The 23,540-nt window shown below is 34.0% G+C and overlaps 1 protein-coding gene across 7 annotated transcripts in view; it reads left to right on the forward strand.

Annotated features, from left to right (window-relative positions):
- SYT14 (synaptotagmin 14) overlaps positions 1 to 23,540 on the forward strand; it is a 177,705-nt gene that overhangs the window by 40,899 nt on the left and 113,266 nt on the right. For 4 of the 7 annotated variants that reach the window (XM_039463485.2, XM_039463486.2, XM_074385128.1 and 1 more), the window contains 2 exons: positions 15,414 to 15,578; positions 22,180 to 22,395. In XM_039463485.2, the coding sequence (XP_039319419.2) occupies positions 15,414 to 15,578; positions 22,180 to 22,395 (381 nt within the window). Of the gene's footprint in view, positions 1 to 15,413; positions 15,579 to 15,605; positions 18,830 to 22,179; positions 22,396 to 23,540 lie in introns of those variants that run through there. The other 3 variants (XM_074385127.1, XM_074385125.1, XM_074385126.1) reach the window with 3 other exon arrangements.

Consider the following 23,540-nt stretch of genomic DNA (forward strand, 5'->3'; position numbering starts at 1 on the left):
AGTGTTCCTCAGATGTCAGTTTGGCGGTTGTCCTAAATTTCATGTTTAAGGATAAAGGAATATTTCTTATATGTATGTTTCTTGTTTTAATGAAATAAATTTTGTTGCTTTTTCTTGTCATATAATAATACTTGTTATTTAGCAGTATGCCTTTTACCCTGATATGATTATTACACATTGTATGCCTGTATCACAATAGCTAATGTACCCCATACATATATACTTACTATATACTCATAAAATTAAAAAAAAATTAGTAGATGCAGAGTAATAATTGTTTCTCTCACATTCTTGTCATTTCCTGGTTAAAAAATCTTTGTCAAATTGGTGTTATTAAGAATAAAGTAGCCGGGCGCGGTGGCTCACGCTTGTAATCCCAGCACTTTGGGAGGCCGAGGTGGGTGGATCATGAGGTCAAGAGATCGAGACCATCCTGGTCAACATGGTGAAATCTTGTCTCTACTAAAAATACAAAAAAATATCTGGGCATGGTGGTGCATGCCTGTAATTCCAGCTACTCAGGAGGCTGAGGCAGGAGAATTGCCTGAACCCAGGAGGCGGAGGTTGTGGTGAGCCAAGATCACGCCATTGCACTCCAGCCTGGGTAACAAGAGCAAAACTCCGTCTCAAAAAAAAAAAAAAAAAGAAACAAAGTTGGAGGTATCAGTTTACCTGACTTCAAATTATACTGCAAAGTATTAGCAACCAAAACAGCATGGTGTGAAAATAGTCACAGGTTAGTGGAATAAATAGAGAACTCAGAAATAAAGCCACGTACTTACAGCAAACTGATCTTTGACAAAGTCAACAAAATCATACACTGGGGAAAGGACACCCTATTCAAGAAGTTGTGCTAGGAAAATTGGATTGCCATAAGCAGAATGAAACTAGACTCATAACTCTCACCCTATACAAAAAATAACTGAAGATGGATTAAAGACTTAAATGTAGGACCTGAAACTACAAAAATTGTAGAGGAAAATCTAGGAATAACTTCTCCAGACATTGGCCTAGACCAGGAATTCATGACTAGGACCTTCAAAAGCAAATGCAACAAAAACAAAAGTAGATAAATGGGACTACATAAACTAAAAAGCTTCTGCACAGCAAAAGAAATAATGAACACAGTGAACAGACAGCCTGCAGAATGAGAGAAAATGTTAGCCAGCCATGCATCTGATAAAGTCCAATGTTGAGAATCTACAAGGAACACAAACCAAAACCCCTCAAATAACCCCATTAAAAAGTGAACAAAGGAAATGAACATTTTGCAAAGGAAGATATACAAATGGCTAAGAAGCATATGAAAAAATGCTCAACATGACTAATCATAAGAGAAATGCAAATTAAAACCATAGGGAGATACTGCCTACACCAGTCAAAATAGCTATTATTATTCTTATTTTATAGATACTTGCAAATGTATACAAACACATTTTTGCTGTGGTATATAAAGTAATGCTTTAAAATTGTATATGTCTGTATTTATGGTTATCTCCCTTTTTGTCATGTACAGTATTCTGTATTTTGAAGTATCGCATTAATCCAGACAGTTGAATCTTGACTCTGCCACTTACAGCTTTGTGAATTTGGACAAATTATTTCATCACGTTTTGGTTTTCTTTTCTGCAAGGGTAACAGACTTGTAGTGAAACTTGAATGAACTTATATATGTAAAATACATGGAATAGTGCATGATGCAGAATAGGCCTTGAATTAATGTTGGTTTTGTTGTAATTTTTATTAGGCTTGCTAAAGTATGTTCTTCTTATTTTAGTCCTTTGTCCTCAAACACACACACGCACAGAGAGAGAGAGAGAGAGAGAGAGAGAGAGAGAGAGAGAATGTTCTTAGATACTTCTGTTGCTTTTATCCAATTTAATTTATTGATGCTTTTCTTTTTATTATGTCCTCCTTTTTCTTTCTTTTTTTTTTATCGTGTTTTAGGTTTTGGGGTACATATGAAGAACGTACAGGATTGTTGCATAGGTACATACATGGCAATGTGGTTTGCTGCCTTCCTCCTCATCACCTATATCTGGCATTTCTCCCGACATGATCCCTCCCAACTTGCCACCCACCGCTGTCCCTCCCCTAGTTCCCCCGACAGACTTCAGTGTGTGATGCTCCCCTACCGGTGTCCATGTGTTCTCATTGTTCAACACCTGCCTATCAGCGAGACCATGCAGTGTTTGATTTTCTGTTCTTGTGTCAGTTTGCTGAGAATCATGGTTTCCAGGTTCATCCATGTCCCTACAAAGGACACGAACTCATTGTTTTTTATGGCTGCATAGTATTCCATGGTGTATATGTGCCACATTTTCCCTGTCCAGTCTATCATCGATGGGCATTTGGGTTGGTTCCAAGTCTTTCCTGTTGTAAACAGTGCTGCAGTGAACATTCCTGTGCATGTGTCCTTATAACAGAATGATTTATAATCCTTTGGATATATACCCCGTAATGGGATTGCTGGGTCAAATGGAATTTCTATTTCTAGGTCCTTGAGGAATCGCCACACTGTCTTCCACAATGACTGAACTAATTTACACTTCCACCAACAGTGTAAAAGTGTTCCTATTTCTCCACATCCTCTCCAGCATCTGTTGTCTCCAAATATTTTAGTGATCACTATTCTAACTGGCGTGAGACGGTATCTCAATGTAGTTTTGATTTGCATTTCTCTAATGACCAGTGATGATGAGCATTTTTTCATATGTTTTTTGGCCTCATATATGTCTTCTTTTGAAAAGTGCCTGTTCATATCCTTCGCCTACTTTTGGATGTGTTTGTTTGTTTGTTTCTTGTAAAGTTGTTTTAGTTCTTTGTAGATTCTGGATATTAGCCCTTTGTCAGATGGGTAGATTGCAAAAATTTTTTCCCATTCTGTTGGTTGCTGGTTCACTCTAGTGATTGTTTCTTTTGCTGTGCAGAAGCTCTAAAGATTAATTAGGTCCCATTTGTCTGTTTTGGCTTTTGTTGCCAATGCTTTTGGTGTTTTAGTCACGAAGTCCTTACCTATGCCTATGTCCTGAATAGTTTTGCCTAGGTTTTCTTTTAGGGTTTTGATGGTGTTACGTCTTATGTTTAAGTCTTTAATACATCTGGAGTTAATTTTAGTGTAAGGTATCAGAAAGGGGTCTAGTTTCTGCTTTCTGCACACTGCTAGCCAGTTTTCCCAACACCATTTATTAAACAGGAAATCCTTTCCCCATTGCTTGTTTTTGTCAGGTTTGTCAAAGATCAGATGGTTGTAGATGTGTGGCATTACCTCTGTTCTGTTCTGTTGGTCTATATCTCTGTTTTGGTACCAGTACCATGCTGGTTTGATTACTGTAGCCTTCTAGTACAGTTTGAAGTCAGGTAGTGTGATGCCTCATGCTTTGTTCTTTTTGCTTAGAATTGACTTGGCTATGCAGGCTCTCTTTTGGTTCTGTATGAAGTTTAAGGTGGTTTCTTCCAGTTCTGTAAAGATGGTCATTGGTAGCTTGATGGGGATAGCGTTGAATGTATAAATTACTTTGGGCAGTATGGCCATTTTCACAATACTGATTCTTCCTAACCATGAGCATGGAATGTTTTTCATCTGTTTGTGTCCTCTCTTATTTCCTTGAGCAGTGGTTTGTAGTTCTCCTTGAAGAGGTCCTTTATATCCTTTGTTAGTTGTATTCCTTGGTATTTTATTCTCTTTGTAGCAATTGTGAATGGCAGATCATTCTTGATTTGACTCTCTTTAAGTCTGTTATTGGTGTATAGGAATGCTTATGATTTTTGCACATTGATTTTGTATCCTGAGACTTTGCTGAAGTTGCTTATCAGTTTCAGGAGATTTTGTGCTGAGACAATGGGGTCTTCTAAATATACAATCATGTCGTCTGCAAATAGAGACAATTTGACTTCCTCCTTTCCTAATTGAATACCCTTTATTTTTCTTGCCTGATTGCTCTGGCTAGAACTTCCAGTACTGTATTGAATAGGAGTGGTGAGAGAGGGTATCCTTGTCTATCGCCAGATTTCAAAGGGAATGCTTCCAGTTTTTGCCCATTCAGTATGGTATTGGCTGTGGGTTTATCGTAAATTTCTTTAGGACTATTTTATGCCTTCATTTTAAGACTTGTTTTGTGCGTGCCTCATAGTTTTTATCCTTTTGTGATTAAAAACATATTAAGACTGAATTATGTTTTTCATTAACCTCTAAAGAATGAAGTTTTATTGTTAGAATAATAAAGTACTCTTGTTTTTACTGAGGCTCATAGAGTCTAGAAATTGAATGTTGTTTTGAATCCAGGGCAACCTACAACCTCGACTTCAGTGCTTGAAATAAAGCAAGCAGCTTTGCTGTGTTCCTGATTTTAAAGTGAATACTTTTGAATTGTAATATATTCTCATGAATTTTGTTTGCTGTATTATTTTGGTTGATTTCTTTTATCAGGCTAATAAAGTTACCTTCCAACTCAAATTTACTGTTTTTTTCTTCTTTATTAAATTATAGGTTGCTGTTGAGATTTCTTAATTTTTTTTTTTGCCTCTGTTGAAAGGGTGGTGAATTCTATGAATTTATTTTCTAATGTTACATTATTTTTGCATAGTGGGGATAAATCTAACTTTGTCTTGTGGTATTTCTCCATATATTTCTGGATTTGGGTTTTAGTATTTATATTTTATATTAATAATTTTAAATTACATTTATATTCATAATTATTGCCTAGCAATCTATCCTCCTATCAGTGACAAATAAAAATAAACATTTCATAGATTTGAGGGTCAGCTGGCTTCCTGCCTTGTTGAAGCATACATGCTAGTACAGGAAGACAGATAACAAATGATTTAAAAAGTTATACATTATTTGGTATTTTAGAAGATAAGCAATACAAAAAATAAACCAGGGAAAAGGTGAGGTATGGCTGTTAATCAGTTGCATTTTAAAATAGAGTTGACAGAGTTGTTCTCATTAAGAAGGTAAAAGATTAGAAGGAGGTGAAAGAATCAGCTATGTAATGGAAAACGCCATCAAAGCAGAGGGAGAACATCCAGGGGAAAAGAACCTGGCTAATATTTGAGAAACATCAAGGCAGACTGTGGAATGAACTAGTAGGAAAGTGGTAGGAAATGAGGTCACAGTAGCCATAGAGAGCCAGATCATGCAGGAAATGAAGAGCCATTGGAAGATTTTGACCAGAGGACAGTCAGTTCTGATTTACATTTGAAGGACTAATTCTGGATACTATGATAAGATTAGACTGAGAGGGAGAAGATTATAAGTGGCTCATTCAGATAGCAGCTCTTGCAGACTGGAATGATTTACCAGGTATCACCATAACCAAGATAAATTGCCCATAAGAACTGACCAGTTTCTTAGTTCTTTTTAAATTTTGAAACGAAGAGTAATATTTAAAAGCAAGCACCTGTGTAACTAGAACCCAGGGAGCGAAGTAGAATGCTGCCATTTCTTCAAAAGCCCCGAGCACTCTCCTCGAGTACTATCCCTTTTCTGCCTGCTTTTATGGACATTAAGTTTTTTTTTTTCTTGAAGTTTACCACCTAAGTACTCATCCTTGAAATACTAGTTTTGCCTGTTTTGAACTTTATATTGGAATCTTGCCCCTTCTGCCTTGCTTCTTTTAACCTCATATTTCCAAGGTTGTTTTTTTTACATGTAACTATTATTCATTCATTTTTATGGCTACATAATTTTCTAATGTATGACTATACCCCTGATTTTTTCTCCACTGTTGAGCCTCAGATTTTTATCATCTGAAAGATTTCCAGTTGCTCCACTTCATATTACAAGATCTAAATTTCGGCCATTCTGGAATAGTGATATTGCATTGTGATGTAATTTGAAGTTTTCTGATGCATAACAAAGGTGAATACTTTTTCATACATTTATTGGCCATTTAAATTTTATCCTTTGTGATAATCCTGATCAGGACTTTGCCCTTTTTTTTTTTTTTTTTTTTTTTTTTTAATGCTGTCTTAAAAAAATGTTTTTGGCCATGTGCAGTGGCTCATGCCTGTAATCCCAACACTTTGGGAGGCCGAGGTGGGTGGATCACCTGAGGTCAGGAGTTCGAAACCAGCCTGACCAACATGGTGAAACCCCATCTCTACTAAAAATAAAAAAATTAGCCAGTTATGGTGGTGGCCCCTGTGATCGCAGCTACTCGGGAGGCTGAGGCAGGAGAATTGCTTAAACCTGGGAGTCAGAGGTTGCAGTGCGCCAAGATCGCACCATTGCACTCCAGCCTGGGTGTTGTGGTGGGACTCTGTCTCAAAAAAAAATGGTTTTTATGCATTTCTTATATGTTTAGATATGAGCCTTTTCTTCCTGATACATGTTGCAAACATATTATTCCATAAAATATATTACTTGATTTGCCTACTCATTATATAATACCTTTTGATGATTAGAAATTTTAAATTTGAATGTAATAAAATTTATCAATATTCTCTTTTGTGATTTATGCATTTTATGTCTTGTTTGGTAAGAAATCCTTTACCTTGGGATCATGAAAAAAAGTATTTGTATTTTTTTTCTACAAGATTGATTGGCTAAAGCATTTCATATTTAGATCTATAATCTATCTAGAATAGATTTGTATATAAATTCGTTTTCCCCTTATATTCTCAATTTTCCAAGCACAATGTATTGAAAACATGACCCCCCACTCACCCACTGCTCTGCAGCCAAGTTGGCCTATATCAGAATTCATGTGTGCAAGTGTCTGTGTCTGGCCTTTTGGTCTATTATCTATTCCTGTGCCAATATCATCTGGTTTTAATTATTATACTTTTAAAATAATTCTTGGTATCTGGTAGAGTTTTCTCCCTTTAGTTTTCATTTTGTGCCTGCCAAGAAACCTTTTAATTACTGTTTCAGCTTTTCAGGTACTCTAATACCAGGAAGATGTGTGTGTCCTGATTTGATATTCTGTTAACATTTCTGTTATTCTAATGGAGTTTTCTCCAGTGTAAATTTTAAGTTGTTCACATATCCGCTCCCATTTGAATTTATTTGGCTACTGTGTAACGGGATCTAAAAGCTAGATTCTTTACATCTGTTCATTTTTATCCTCACATAGGCCCTCTAGGCCCTGAAAAAAGACAAGTTTTTGGTCTTCTAAAAATGAGGATAAGGCAGTAGACAATGATAAATGCATCAAAGATAATACTGTTCTGGAAAGCAGCTTGCTGACCAGTCACTTGCTGGCAATGCTTCTTAACTTGCTCTCTTTAAGCCATTGCATTATACTCTGTAGCAGGATTAGGAAACCAGTTTCCCTTCTAAAATTCATTAAATATTGCCAAATCCTTACAATACTGGTGTCTTTAATACTTTTTTCTCATATAAATTTAATTCTATTCGCAAATGCTTTTTATTTGATTTGATTTGATTTGATTTTTTTACAAATTCTGTTTGTCTTCTTCTGCTTTTTGATTTATTCCTTACTGTGAAAGTCTCCAAATGTATTCTTTACTAGGTGTTCTCAATTTTACTTTGAAATTGGAGACCATAATTGCTTTAATGAGAATCAGATAGCATAATAGAATGATTAGTTTTCACCACATAGAAACATTACACTGCTTTCTATTTGACTTGTATTATATTATTTTAATTTTTTTCCTGGCATATTTTACTGAGCCAACATTGTCATTGATGTTTATTAGTGTTTGGCTCCTAATGGAGTAGTAACCTTGAAATTATCCATATTGAACTTCATTTTGTTTTGATGTGTTATTTCTTTAATATATTGAGGTCCCTAGTATATTTATCTTTCATTCAGAGAATTAGCAATCATGCTCTACCTAGTGTTCCTAGGACCTTCTACAAAGTTAATGAAGATATTCTCAATTCCTTCATTCAGGTCATTGGTAAAGGTATTAAGTAACACAGGTTTATATATCTCCCAAAATACCTAACTAAAACGGACACCACTGAAAGATGTGTCATGGTATACCACCATATTTTATATCTCTTAATTTCATCATTTCATTGTCTACCTTTTCTCCTTTTGACTGACAGATTTTTTCTTCAGTTAATGTTGATTTGGTTGCTGGTGACCCTTGTAGCACTGAGTGAGTTAGAAGAAAAGTGCCACACTCTTGAGTTTCAATTGAGAGTCTTTTATTGCTGGTGACTGAGAGGCAGCTCACACTCAAAAATCTCTCAGCCCTGACTAGGGGATGTGATTTCCTTTTATACCTATTCTAGGAGAGTAGGGAAGGGGAGTCTAGCTGAAGTGGAATTTTACAGAAGCAGAACAAGCAAGTTAGAAGAGGAAGCTGGTAACCAGGAGGCAGTAGGTTCCCATAGTTGCTGATTACCAAGCAGGGGTATTCACAATAGCTAGGGGACCTGCCAAGCAGGATGTGGTTACAACAGTTATGAAGTCCTGGGTACAGCATGACCCAGCTCTGCACCCAATGGAGAGAATGGCAGGGAGGGAGAGGCTAAGATAGTCTGTCAGGCTCACATCTAAGATGGAGTCTGGTTTACATCGTAGTCTGTTTGGTTTACATCAATAACACCTTACTTATTGAAAGTAGCTCCTACTTTAATTACTTAAAATTTGTATTTCAACCTCTAAGGACAAAGGCTCAAACTGTTTCTCACGTGATTCTGCTCCAACACTGAGTTGCTGAGTTTAGAGGTTACTCAGCAACTCTATCAGCAGCTGAACTTAAAGGATTGCATCTTCTTTGCCAAACTTTTAGAGTCGTTTTTCTTTAAAATTTCAAGTATTTTTGCTGTTACTATATCTGATACAGATATTATGTCAACAAAAAAAGGTAAAATGATATCACTTTGCAAATGGAGCTACACATTTTTTATTCGATATGTGTTGGGAATGCGAGTAGAACATTCCAATTGCTAGATTCAGGTGGGAGCACAGGATATTGAGCTCTTGTCATCACTAACTGAAGTATGCTGGACTCGTTTAGTGGATAAGAAAACATGATAGGCTGGTAAGGTTAGATGAGCCTTTGGTTGCCTATATGTATGTTCATACACAGTAAATCTATATGCCTTGAACCATTCAATGTTTTTAGCAAAAGCTACTTCTCTTCAGAATGGATCGGGCTTGGTAGGGGAAAGATGGTTTTAGAGTGAGCAGACAATGCTTTGATCACTTCAAAAGGAGAACCAGGTAGCCTAATATTAAAATTTAAGAGGAAGGTGGTGTCTCTCTGAGAGATTTGAATGAAACTGCTTTGTATTTATCAGAATTGTGATGGGTTTCAACTAAATCCTGAAATAAGCATATTTAAAACTGTGCTTGGGATCATAGATTGGCCTTAACCAGAATATTCTCCTGTAGTTGGTGTTGAATTCAAAATCGTTACTCATAGTAGTTAGCTCTTATTGAAAAGAAAGAACAAAAATCCATTGAAAATATGAAGGAAAGGAAGCAGTGACCTTAGATATTGCCCATGCCATTTCTCGTTTAGATAATTTTGAAGAAATTCATGCACATTGAATAGGTAATGAAAAAATTTGAGGTAGTCAGCCCTAATTTGTTGTTCAAAAGAATGACTGTGCTTTGCTATGGGGAGATTTGTCAGGAAAATAAGTTTTTCTTAGTCTAAACTTAACTGGAATCATAATTCTAAAGCCTCAATCAAGATTGTCCTTGAAGAAAAATCTCTGCAAGAGATGGTTTGACAGAGTTTTTATATTAATAATTTGGTTTAAATATATACAGTACATTAAGTATTATTAAGTCTGAGTAAGAAGTATGTGGTTTAAATATATTATGTATTTGATTTTCCATACTTGATAAGTGTTTGGGTTTTCTTTTTTTTTTTTTTTCCTGATTTCTCAGGATTCATTTAGGGTTTTTTGTTATGATATTCAAATGAAATTTCAATTTATTGCATTGTACCTAGAGGAAAATACAAGTTCAATCTATTCATGGCTTGAAATGTAAAACAGGTTGGGTGGCATCTCTTTTATCAACCTAGCCAGGTAGGTAACTTTCTCTCAGAGGGCATTTTTTCCCCCTAAGATCTTAGACAGTGTTTCCCATCACTGCCACCTGCACCTTCTCCTATTGTCCCTTTAAGTTACTTACCAGTTAATTGTATTACTTTTATCAGTAAATGCTCTTTGTAGTGATTGGTTTTTATAAAATCCAGAGTTAACAGCATTGTTACACTGTTTTTTGATTTACATATATCCTTTCCAGTTTTGCATCATTTATAATGTAGTATAAAAATTTGAGGGAAATTTTATTTGTGAACTAACTGAAGTGTTACAAAAGGAAACTGAAACATATTAATCTTCTATTTTCCTATTATCTCTTAGAATTATGAGTGTTTCTCTATTTTATATCCAAACCCAGAGCAAAATAAATATAGCATTTTTCTAATTAAAATACAAGAAAATTATTTAGAGGTAATTAAATATAAAACAGGTTTCTCTTTTTCAATGAAAGTTGACTTTGACAGTTCACATTTTGGTCAAGAGATAGAATTGCATCTATTAAATGAATTATTAAAGATTCCATGACATGGAGTTAGAGGATTAGTGTTTCAAGCCCAGCAAGACAAATCAGCAATACATCCCTTACAATGCAAATTGTAAGTTGTTGCTTTTTATCTTTTTAAAAAAATAATTAGATGAAACATAGGTACTTTTTGTTTAACTTTGCATTTAAAATATAATGAATAGTCTTGTAAAATTTATTTTAGAAATTATAATTTTTGATAAAAATATTATTTAGAGTATTATTGTGGTACAGGTAAATAAAAATTGAAAATGTGTTGGTTTAGTAGATAAATATCCTCTTTAAACTGAATTATTTCATGTATATCCTAGTATTTTTCTTAGAAAAACATTTTCTTAGCTAGAAAATGTTCTTTCATAACAAAATATAATGTAGAATTTAAGTGAATTCTGCAATACTTTCAAAGTTGAAATGGATTTGCTCTTGCTTTGACTTTAATAAGACTATAATTTTACCATTTTTTAAATGACCAACTCATCTGTGAAATTACAATGAATTTTACCACTGTTAACTGAAGCATAAATTTTAAAAAATTTGGTATTTGTAAAGTTTATTTTTTTGTAAACACATATATTTATTTCTAAATATAAAGATAACTACCAAAGCCAGTTCAGTATACATAACACAAATAATCAAATTCATATAGAGGATTATATAGCTCACAGAGAGCAATTATATTCTTTATTGAGTACTACTAATGAATGTCAAGCTTATTTTCTATAGAGTACCTTTAGCTTTTAAATTTGTTATTTGTTTTATTAGCTTTTCAAATGTGGCATATAAGGATGTATTTTGGTTTTTTAACTTAATTCTAAAATTAATTTTTAAATATTTTGAATAGTATCTTGAACAGAAAAAATTAGATTCCAGTTTGAAAATTTGTGTATTTATTTTGAGGAAGTTGAAATCACTTGTTATTTTTTAAAATTTTTTAACATATAAATATTTTAACATATAAATATTTATATAACATATAAATAACATACATCTCATGTATGTTAAAAATAACTTGCTATTTTTAACATACATGAGAGCTATAAATAAAATATTTTCTCATAATATATATAGTAAACGATGTTACTTTGGTCACAGAGCTTTTTCTTATCTTTTATATGCAGGTTGGCATACAAGGAGCAATATTCCTTGGTGTTTAAGATCATGGATTCTGGAGTTAAAGTGTCTGGATTCAAGTCCAGGTTCTACCACTTCACAGATTTGTGATCTTGGACAACTTAATTATTCTCTGGGCTTCCGTTTACTAATCTAAAGGCCAAGTTAATATTATAGTACTTATCACAAAATTGTCCTGACCATTAAATTTTTAAATTATCTGTCATACTTCTTCTGTTTCCCTCTTTCCATGCTCTAATCCAAATGCCTTTCTTCTTGTATTTTTCATTTTGGTTAGTGCATTACTATTTACCCAGCCACTCAAACTAGAAACTTTAGAATTAACCTCAACTCTTTTTCTTTCTTATCCTCTACATTTACATAACTGGATCATTATCAATTTTCTTTGAACAAAGACTAGATTTCACCTTTCTCTGTTACTACTGCTACTACTTAGTTTAAGAACTGAAGATACTTTACCCTTGTTGATCTGCTACCATATTTCAGTTTTCTAGCTGTTTTAACTAATATAGTTCTACAAGGCAAACTTGTAATCATGTTACTCCCCAAATAGAAAATTTTGAGGATGATATTCAAGTTTCTTTGACAGTTTGGACCTTGCTTTCATCTCCCGTCACAGCTCCTCTGATATATTCTTGATCTTTCCTGAACACACATGTATTCATTCATTCATTCATTCATTCATTCATTCATTCATCCATGCATCCAGACAGGGTTTTAATCCTGATTCTTCCACTTACTATCTGGATACAAAATTTAATATTTCTTTGTCTCAGTTTACAATGGGAATGATAATAGGATCATTGTGAATATTAAATGAATTAATATATGTAAAGTGCTTAAAACAGTGGTTGGTATATAGTATGTGCTATATGGTTTTGTTGCTATCTTTGTTAGCAGTAACTACCATTCTTAAGTGACATGAGCTACATTTTCTCTTGTCATTTAGTTTTTCAACAAATGGAAAATCAGTCTGCATGATATCCTAATCCTATGTAGCCACTTAAGGCATTAAATGTGTGAGTGTTTTGAGCCTGGACTAAAAGGGGAACTTTTATATATATTTATTATTACAGTGTAATATTGAAGTACTCCTCTTTTTTGCCTCTTCACACCAGACTCTGTCCTGCTTCTGATTTTCCTGGCTATCTGAAATGCCGATGATAATTATTGTTTTCATTTTTACTCTATATCCCAGGCTTGATGCATAACATTGTTTTTATGTCATATACCTTAGCTTTTATTAAAATAGTTTTCTTCCCTGGCTGTGCTTCAGTCTGAGGACAAGACAGGCAAGGCTAACATATCTGGCTATAATTTCTTGATTCTAGTAACAATGTCTGTTCCTCAGCACAAGCCCGATATCCAGCTAGCATTCCTACCATTCCTGCTGCCTCATCCTCTCACTCCCATTGCCCCTGCCTTACAATATCTCTATCTGCTTCATCTTCTTCTGCAATATCATTGACCCAGCTTTGAAAAGACATAGTGTCTTATTCAATTCTATACCTGGTATACCTTGCTTTTATAAATAATGGAAAAGGAAATCAAAGCACTTATCATTGACCAGTCGGTGACTTAATTTTTAATAAATGAGTTAGGATACCAATTGCAATTTCTCTCTGATTAAAGAAATAATCTTGGAGAAAATAATATTTGAATTGCTGTTTGAGTGATGGAAGAAGAAGAGTAGATTATACAGGGATCTTTATGGGGTATTTGAAGCTTAGAATTTATTCTCAGCTAATACTTGAATATTATCTGTAAGGCATTGAGGATACAAAAACTTAGTTTCTGTTTAACTTCAAATGACTGATAGAGTGACAAGTAATAAAAAAGTTGAAAGGCAAGAAAGATTGCCAAGGACTGGAGAAGCTGTCTTTTGTCTTTTCCTGCTGTATGAAACCTCTGTAGGTGATTTCATATATTCTCTTTAGACCAAGTTCTCTTGAAAATCTAGTAGCTTATCATAACAGGATTTCATTCAGTTTTTGGAATATAGCTTGATCTTCTGTCTCTGGGCCTTTGCAGATGTTATTTCTTACTAACTCTTGAAATATAACCATAGAGTCCATAACTTCCAGAAAAGCTTTCTTGATCTTTCAGCACTGGAATAAGTATTTCTGTGGTTCTCATAGTCCCTGTTCTTTCTCGATTATAGCCTTTATTACACTATATTGCCTTTACTACACTCTGTTGTAACTGTCTTCACCAGATTTTTCAAGTAACACAGAAACTATTTGTTTAACAATGCCTGGTGTGTGTTGGTGCTACAAATATGTAAGTTGGTTGAGTGAATGAGTAGGATAAAACAGAGAGGAGTTGGTCATTCCAGGCAAGGGGAAGAGGATCAGTAAGAAATGTGGTATTGAATATTGTGTATTCTGAGAGTGGGTACAGCATTTGACTGAAGTATAATATTGAAAAGACAGGCTGTACAGCCTGCCACATCAGGGAGTACAAAATTTATTTACTAAGAAAGAGCCCTTGAAGCTTTTAGACATACAAATAATGATATGTAGTCTCATAAATTTTGTTAAGTAATATATCCGTGCATGGGATATAACTTTTTTCTAATTCTGCATGGAGTTTTGCTCTTGTTGCCAAGGCTGGAGTACAATGGTTCGATCTCAGCTCACCGTAACCTCCCTCTCCCAGGTTCAAGCGATTCTTCTGCCTCAGCCTCCGGAGTAGCTGGGATTACAAGTGCCACCACTACACCTGGCTATTTTTTTTATTTTTAGTAGAGACGGTTGGTCAGGCTGGTCTCCATCTCCTGACCTCAGGTGATCCACCCACCCTGTCTCCCAGAGTGCTGGGATTACAGGTGTTAGCCACCATACCTCACCCTTTTTGTTGCTGTTGTTGAGACAGAGTCTCACTCTGTCACCCAGGCTGGAGTGCAGTGGTGTGATCTTGACTCACTACAACCTCTGCCTCTTGGGTTTAAGTGATTCTCCTGCCTCAGCCTCCCCAGTAGAAGGGATTACAGGTGCTCACCACCACGCCTGGCTAATTTTTGTATTTTCAGTTGAGACAGGGTTTCTCCTTGTTGGCCAGGCTGGTCTTGAGCTCTTGATCTCAAGTGATCCACTCACCTCGTCCTACCAAAGTGCTGGGATTACAGGCATGAGCCACCGCGCCCAGCCTTTTTTCTAATTATTTTCAAAATTTTGCAGTACTCTTCAATGGATTAAACATATGATGACTCCTGTTTTTTTTTGTTTTGTTTTTTTTTTAAGACAGAGTTTTGTTCTGGTGCCCAGGCTGGAATGTAGCGGTACAATCTCTGCTCACTGCAGCCTCTGTCTCCCAGGATCAAGCAATTCTCATGCCTTAGCCACCTGAGTAGCTGGGAATTACAGGCATGTGTCACTATGCCAGGCTAATTTTTGTATTTTTAGTAGAGATGGGGTTTCACGCTGTTGGCAAGGCTGGTCTCGAACTCCTGGCTTCAAGAGATCCTTCCCTTTTGGCCTCCCACAGTGTTGGGATTAGAAATATGAGCCACTGAGCCTGGCTGACTTTTGCCTTTATTTCGAGATTCTTTCTACAGATTTATAAGGAAACTTAGAAAATTTGAATGAATGCTGCCGAATGAATTGAACAACTGTCATGAAACTTTGCAGTTTGTTTTTCTTATAAACGAAACTATTTTTAAACTATGACAAAGAAAATTCAAATAAGGTAGTAAGCTAACTTATGGTTGGGCGTTTCCTTCTTATTTGTAGCTTAAAGAAAAATAAATGCTTACAGCTGTGACTTTTTTTTCTCTAGTATCTCCAGAGGCAGTTGGATTTTTGTCAGCTGTTGGGGTGTTTATTATCTTGATGCTGCTCCTTTTTCTCTATATTAATAAGAAGTTCTGTTTTGAAAATGTTGGCGGGTTTCCAGATCTTGGTTCAGAATACAGTACAAGGAAGAATTCACAAGATACAATTTGTAAGTATCATATATCTGCTTCTGTTGTTTTTTTTTTAATCTGTTTATTTTACTTATTTTAATATATACAATAAAAAGGTTGATTGTGACATATAATTAACTAATATTTGAGCTATTATTCTGTAAAAGATCTACTGTTAATTAAATTATGTTCCCATATCCTTCTGTTGTTCATGAAGTGCTATTACGTACAGGTGAATTGTCTGCTACCACAAAATGACATTTTAATTTTTTATATTTAAAATATGCTTTTGAGCCTATAATATGTGCAGATATGCTTGAGGAAGGAGGAAGTATCTTGTTGCTTCATGTAGCATACTTCCATTGTCCAAGTGGCTCTTTAGAGAGCTTTTCCCCCCACATCCCTAGAACACTTTTGAAAGTATTCACCTTTTTTCTTTACCCGCTGTTTAATTTTCAGCTAACGGATAATTTTATTGTTTGGAGGAGGTGGTTTTACTTAGTAACTTAATTTATATATATCAGTTCTGATTATAAAAAATAATATTCCATTCTCTCCCTTAGCACCATATTTTACAGTGTTACTAGGTACTAGGAAAGATGAATACCGTTCTCTTATGGAAATCTTTTCCTTGGAGTTGCTTTTCTTTTCTTTTCTTTTTAAATTACTACAAGAGTTTTTACAATTTCCTGTTTCTAAACACTGGCTTATAAAAAAAAATGATAGTAGGAACAAATTGGAAATTATAATAGCAAAGTGTTAATTTAGAAGAATGTGATGAACAATAGCTGAGAAATCTTGCTTTTCTTATCTATGTACCTGTGTTGGAGATATGCTTTTCTCTTATATCTGATAACTTAAAAAGCAATAGCCCATTACTTATAAGAATCTGTTAGTTATTGAATTATATTCTGTGACTTTTGCATTAAGAAACTAAATAGTATTTTATACAGTTTTAATTTGGTCAAGGTTAATGTTTCTCATAATCCACTCCAGGCCTACTTTTTGATCATTTAAAGAACTGGCTAAAAGTATCTTTTTGGCAGCCATTGGTAATTCTCTGGTTTAGCATTTCTGGTTTTCCTTTTGTTTAATGATACCTTTATGTTTTTAAATTTTATTGAGTACTCCCAAAGAACTTTTTGTTTATGTGGATTATATCTATTGATATGTACCATATTAAAGTCAAAACTGTGAAAATTTAAAAATGTTATTTATTAATTTATTTTTTAAAAAATCAACGTTAATATAAATAACGTTTAAATTTTTTAAAAAAACTATTTTTCAAAGCAAAAAGAAAATAGGGAAAAATGGTGAGAAGAGTGATTTTGTTTTACACTTTTTGCATATCTTTTTAATGACTGACTGGCATAATGGAAGACAGCTGGATTCTCATTTCTGCTTCTGCATTCAATCTGTCGTGTAGCCTCTGGATAACTACTGTATTCACTTGTGAGCCAATGAGAATGAAAAAGTTAAATACCCCCTTGCTGTTATTGTAGGACTAGTCTTGACCTTGAAGATCCCTTGAAAATGTCTCAGGGACCTTTATTATACTGAATCTTGTTTTTCTGTCACTTATTAAAAAGGAACAATAATATTTATCTCCTAGAATCACTATAAGATCAAGTAGGATAAAATGTGTCAATTACAGTGCCTTACATATAGTAGCCACTCATCAGATGTCCATACCTCCTCTCCCCTATTCTTACCACTATGCAAAATTGTTTAGATATTTTTCTTTAATATTTTTCTTAATTTGAAATGATACTGGTAGTTTATTAATAAGATAGGGTAGTTCCCTTACATAGATTATTAATAAGCAACTAAAAGTAAATAATAAAAATCCTTCTTATGCTTCTTCTTTCAGGTATAGAATAAAAACTCAATAGTGTTTGAGGGAAAAATATTGTCTTGCTGCTGTTATAATAGCTGTGGAGTGGGAAAAATGTCATTACGTTTAAACCAAATGGTTTGATTTTTTTATTGTTTCGGAAGAGTCTTCAACATATTTCTTTCAATGCATAATGTATTTACAGAAAGATTAAGAGCTATAATGTGAATTGCTAATATTGAGCCGATGAATAGTAACATTTAAGTAAATGTTAAATTCAAGTTCCAAAGTGGTTGATATTTTGAGAAGAGAAAATTCCGTTATTGCACCTTTTAGGAACAAGGAATTAGAAAATGGCATTTTTCAGAAATTTCCAACAGAATCTGCCTTCAATGTCCTCTCTGGTAGACACAATCAGTAGTGCTGTAGATGATTTGACCACTGCTGTTGGGGAGGTCAGCTATGCTTTAACTGACTCAGTTGCTGAGCAGGTAACAAGTATGATAAGTGGCTTTCGCCCAGAAGAGGAAAGCTCTGCAGCAGAAGAAACTGTAGACACTTCTAAACAAAAAAATGCCGGGTTAACAGAAGTCTCCCAAAACACTAATTGTCAGAAAACTCAATCCAGTTTAGAGCACAGAGCAAAGCAAATAAATACTTGTAATACTTCAGTTTCACAAAAGCAAGATCAAGGAATACATGAAGAAAGAGTATTTAAACATGTTAATGATAGGCAGCAGACTCTATCAGAGTATCAAGACACTGGTAAAACTGGCGATTCTTCTTTGAAAGGCTGCATGAATAATGGTGGGATATCAGTTATCAAACAGAATACAAGGGCTGGATCTCCTTGTCAAGAACTTGAAAGTACAGGCAGATGTAAAACAATTGGACTAGGAATTTCCAATAATGGTAAGAATGATTTAAAAGAGGTAGGATACCAAGAAATGAAAGGAAATCAGAAGAATGCCAATGGAGTAAACAAACTGTATGAGCAAAAGAAATACGTTAGTACAGATAATCGTAAAAAGGAAGAATATACTAAATCTCAACATGTATTTTTGGGAAGAGATCAAGAGAATGTGGGGCATTTCAATAAATACAAGCATCTTCCTGATTTAGGGCATTCAGAGCATTTAAAGAAAGCTAAAAAATGTCTTAAAAGTAAAGCATCCAAAGGGAATGAGTGTTCAGGAAATGAATGTTCTTTAAAAGATATTTTGACAAGCAATAGGCATATGACACAGAAATCCGTTATAAAAGAAGACATACGTCTAGCACCATCAACTAATTCTAAAGATAAGTTATCTGGGAAAATTGAAGAACAAATAAATTCAAAGAAATACTGCAAAGTGAAAGAAGACATAAACCCAAAGAAAGCTGGGGCCATTTCTGCCAAGAAAGGAACAGCAAAGACTAAAAATGAAAAATATTTTAATATAATACCAGAAAAAGGTGAGGTCTCTTAATGTTGGTGTGAGTGGTTAAATTTTCTCTTGATTTTTAAAATTATTAAAACATCATCCAAATTTCTCAGCTTTCCTATTCATGTGTCTAAATTTAAGATGTTCTTGAATCCTTTTACTGGGAGACATTTTAAAAGTCATTCAGTATTTTTTCTAAAATCATTTCAAGAGCATTCACGTTGTTTGAACCACTAAGTATTGCCCCATCCCTGCATTATTTGGCCAGTTTTTCAGCCGCCCTAGTTTTCGTTAATGTCCATTTAGTTTATAACCAGAAACTTCATGGTTTTCTTACAGGCTTTATTTGGAGTTTATTTGATGTGCTGTAGTTGCTTTGAAATTTTTATATAACTAACTCTGAAGCCCCTTATACAATATTGCTCTTTGCATCTATCCTAGTAAGAATTTATATCAAATGTTTAATTTTTTCCTGGAGAGCAATAGATGTTATTTTATTCAATAACATGGTTCAGGATACATTTTTATTCATTTTGCCCATACATTAAAATTTTTATATTACTGCCCTATTTACAATAAGTATACATGAATAATTTATTATTATTCATGAGTTCTCTTTATAGAATTAGGATTCTAATTAAGCATTTATAGTTTTCAATCACAGTACTTGTGATAATTTTCAAAACATTGCTAGCCACTCATGCTGCTAATAATTACTTCTGGTAATCTCTTAGTCACATCCATTTATTGCTGATTTGATCATGAGGCCAAAAGTACACTGGCTTTTGTTTATAAAATACACATCTGGAATTTTTCTATAAAGTCATACTCTCATAAAATAACAAAAAGCCAAGTAGCAGTAACAAGGAGAATTTTTCAGTTCTGCTATGACTACATACATAATAGGGATCAGTTGTTTATCAATTATATGAATGGTTTTACAGTGATATAGGAGAGGCTAATCCAAGATAGATGCGCTGACTTTAAATGTCAGTTTTTGAAATGTATCCGTTTTGGAATCTGTTTTTCTAGCAGTTTTTTTTTTTTTCTTTTATTGTCAGATTTAGTGATCTTTGGTAGGCCTGGTTTAGTTCTGGTAGCCTTGTTGCTTAAAGTAGCAAAAATGTGAAAATAATATACAATGGTTTACATATTATTTTATTCAGAATGAATGGTAGAATAGACACTAGTAATTAATACATTACAAGTAGCATGTAGGGTTTTTAATTTTTTAAATTTGTTTTCATTAAGAAGCATGCTAACACCTAAAGAAACCAAATATTTCTCACATATTCCACAATACAGTCAGTACTAAACTTACACAGGCAATGTTCCCAAAATCATTTCAAAAGTTGTTTGACCCATAGATTAACCCTTCATTTAGCTGAACTATAATATTACTGGTACCTGGTATTCTAGGTTCTGACATAGGCTTTATAAGTTATAGAAAAAGGAGGAAGGGTTTTCTTCTCTATTTCTAATTGCAGGTTACTTTAGGTAATGTTTTTCAATAGGCGAAGTTTGACTGCAGACTAGTTACCCTCCTCAAGAGACTCAGAACCCTCTCTTGCTTTAAGATCCCCACCATGGTATCCAACGAAGTGGTAGCAGCTCAGCACTGGGAGTCAGAGGCCTTATAGCTCTGTCATCTCAGTGTTTTCTAATAGTATTTTCTGCAACAACAGAAACGTTTTACATACCTGCATTGTTCCATACAGTAACCATTAGACACATGTGGCTGTTGAGCACTTCAAATGTGGCTAATAGCATGGGGAACTGGGCTTTAATTTCTGTTTACTTTTAATTAGTTTAAATAGCCACATGTGACTGTTGGCTACATACTGGGCAAACACTGTCACAATATGTGACATTTGGTGATAGTGTTACCGTTTTGTGGATTTATTTTACTAATTTAAAAGCTGGGACTAGACTAGATGACATCTAAGCTCCTTCTAACTCTAAACAATTAGTTTCTATTCTGTATTTATAAAATTACTTGTTCTGTAACTCTCACTCAAATTTCGACCTTGATTTTTTGCTACAGGTGATCTTAACTGACTATAAAGAGAAAAATAACCAGACTGAACTAATGAATTTTAACTACTGCACTCTTCACCTGTTTAATAATTCTAAGGAAATTATACCTTTGTATAGTTTCAAAATGTTTACCTTTTTTTAAAACTGGTACTAACTAGTGCTTTTTAGAACAATATAAGATTTATACTCTGAAAGTTTTGTTTGAAAGTTAAATATATTTAAGTAAAATTTTCCTAGAATTCTACCTTTCACAAGCAGTAAGTGTTAACAGTTTGGTGTATATCCTTCTAGATATTTTTGTCTGTGCATACCTACACTGCATTGTGTGCGTGTACATGCCACATGTGTGTGCATGTATATTTTTCAAATGGGAATATAATTATAACTTCTACTTTTTCACCTCCTTTTTTCTCATAACATGATATAGTAGTTATTCTTTCCCTGAGAGTTCTTTTACATTCACATCCTCAATTTAAATGACTGCATAGTATATCATTGAATAGATATATCGTAATTTATTTAAACAAAGCCCACTGATGGATATTTAAATTATCTCTTTTGCCATTAAATACAGTACAGTGAATTGTCTCAAAAATATATCTTTATTCATCTGTTAATTTATTAGGCTGAATTTTTAGAAATAGAATTGGTAAATTCCTGGAAAAGGATCAGATTATGCAGATTTAAAAGTTTAATATGTTTTGCCAAATTGCTCTCTAGGAAAGTAACATCAGTTATGATTTCACCAATAATGTATATCTGTTCATTGCTGTATTTTACTGCTAGCACTGAGCATTGTCAGTTTTGATAATTTTGGCCAAAACAAGAACCAGAAATGTGTCTTTTAACATGAATTATTTGAACCAGATCCATATGTACTGGCAATACTTAGAACTTCATTTGTGTGTTACTTATCCTTTAAAAAATGTAAAATGGCAAGTATTATAATTTCCTTTATATGTAACGTGGTTGAAAAATCCCTTTGAGTAACAACATTATTTATATAATAGAATGTACAAACTGATCTTTTACTGTTAAAACATAAAAATCTAAAGCTTGAGCTGCTTATGTGAAAAAATTTTATTTCTCTAAATCTGAAAATTCAGATTTTGTGTGTGTGTGTGTGTGTGTGTGTATTTGTGTGTGTGTATATATACATATATACGTATACACACACACACACACACACATATATATATATACATGTGTTTATATATATATAACTTCAGCAAATTTTCCATACTTTATTGTGTTAACATTATCATTTGATGGGCCCAGCAGGGCCAGGTGATGGGAGGGAAATTTTTTTAAATTACTGTTTCTTCTTCATGTTATTCCAAATAGATAATTCCTACATGGGCAAAGATGAGCATGGTTCGTCCTCTGAGAGTGAAGATGAAGCACTGGGTAAATATCATGAGGCCTTATCCAGAACACACAATTCCAGACTACCAATGGCAGATTCTAGACAAAAGAACTATGCTTGGGAAACACGGCAGAAATACAGTCCTCTGTCTGCAGAGTATGATGGCTACAGTAGTGAAGCATCAATAGATGAAGGTAAGATGGGTTGTTTTATTTTTTTTACATGACACACTATAGTATTTGATTACCTGTGCCTGAAATTCTAAGAATCTGTGGCTGCAGCATAAACAAGAGAGCACACACAGTAGAGTCATATTTCTGGGAATGTGATTTATTCAAATTAATATCTTTGGGCTCAGGCCAAAAATCAAACCAATACCAAAACACCCCAAAGCAAAACACCAAATAATTTACGTAATGTGATAATTGGAGCTCTCATTTCACAGTGAACATATGCTTAACAAGCATGATATGGAAGATGTGAATCTGCTGTTCTCTCAGATGGAATCAGTTTCTCTATACCTGTTATAGGAACTGATAGAGTTTAAGTCTCCCACGGTGTTGAATATGATTCCAGTGTGTAAATGTATGCTGTTTCATTCAATATGGCCCCTAAACACCAGCCAAATGTTGCACATGGCACACAGTGGAAGAAATGGTAATCTGTTTTGTGCGGAAGGGAAAACTGTCTGAGATGAATTTATTGAGAGCTGGTCTATATTATATTATGCTTTAAAGGGAATTTAAGGGATTTTCAGGGATTTTAGTAATTTCAAGAATTATTTGTCTCTTAATTGATTTTGTTGTATGTGCTGAAATTGACCTTTGAACTCAACCTGTGTAGATGTCAGTCCACTTACACATGTTTTTATATCTTTCTGTGACATAAATGAGACATGTTTTTGCCATTAATTAAGGCATATTTCTACATTTAAATAAATTATTCATTTGCTTAACAGAATGTGTGGCTACTCATCATGATTATTATGTTTATACCCAGATATGAGGAAAAGAATAATACATCCTATATATCATTTTTATCATTATACAGAAACAAAAGCTATCCTCGATTTTGTAGCTCTGACTAATTTTTGGGGGCCTATTACTATTGATGACTTAAAGTCTTATCCCAGCATGTACAGTTGTCAAAGGGGCTAAATCATCTATTACTGTATTTGGCTTCATGCCAACTAAAGATTAATGCACCTCATGTCTGCTGATACACAGATAAAATAACAAATTAATCAAATACTGAGTGACTACTATATGGTGATTATGAGATGCAAGGGAAGAAATAAATAGTCAACATGTATTTTACCCTCAAAAATATATTTTAGTAC

The sequence above is a fragment of the Saimiri boliviensis genome, chromosome 14 (genome assembly GCF_048565385.1).
Source record: "Saimiri boliviensis isolate mSaiBol1 chromosome 14, mSaiBol1.pri, whole genome shotgun sequence".
NCBI classification, from domain to species: domain Eukaryota; kingdom Metazoa; phylum Chordata; class Mammalia; order Primates; family Cebidae; genus Saimiri; species Saimiri boliviensis.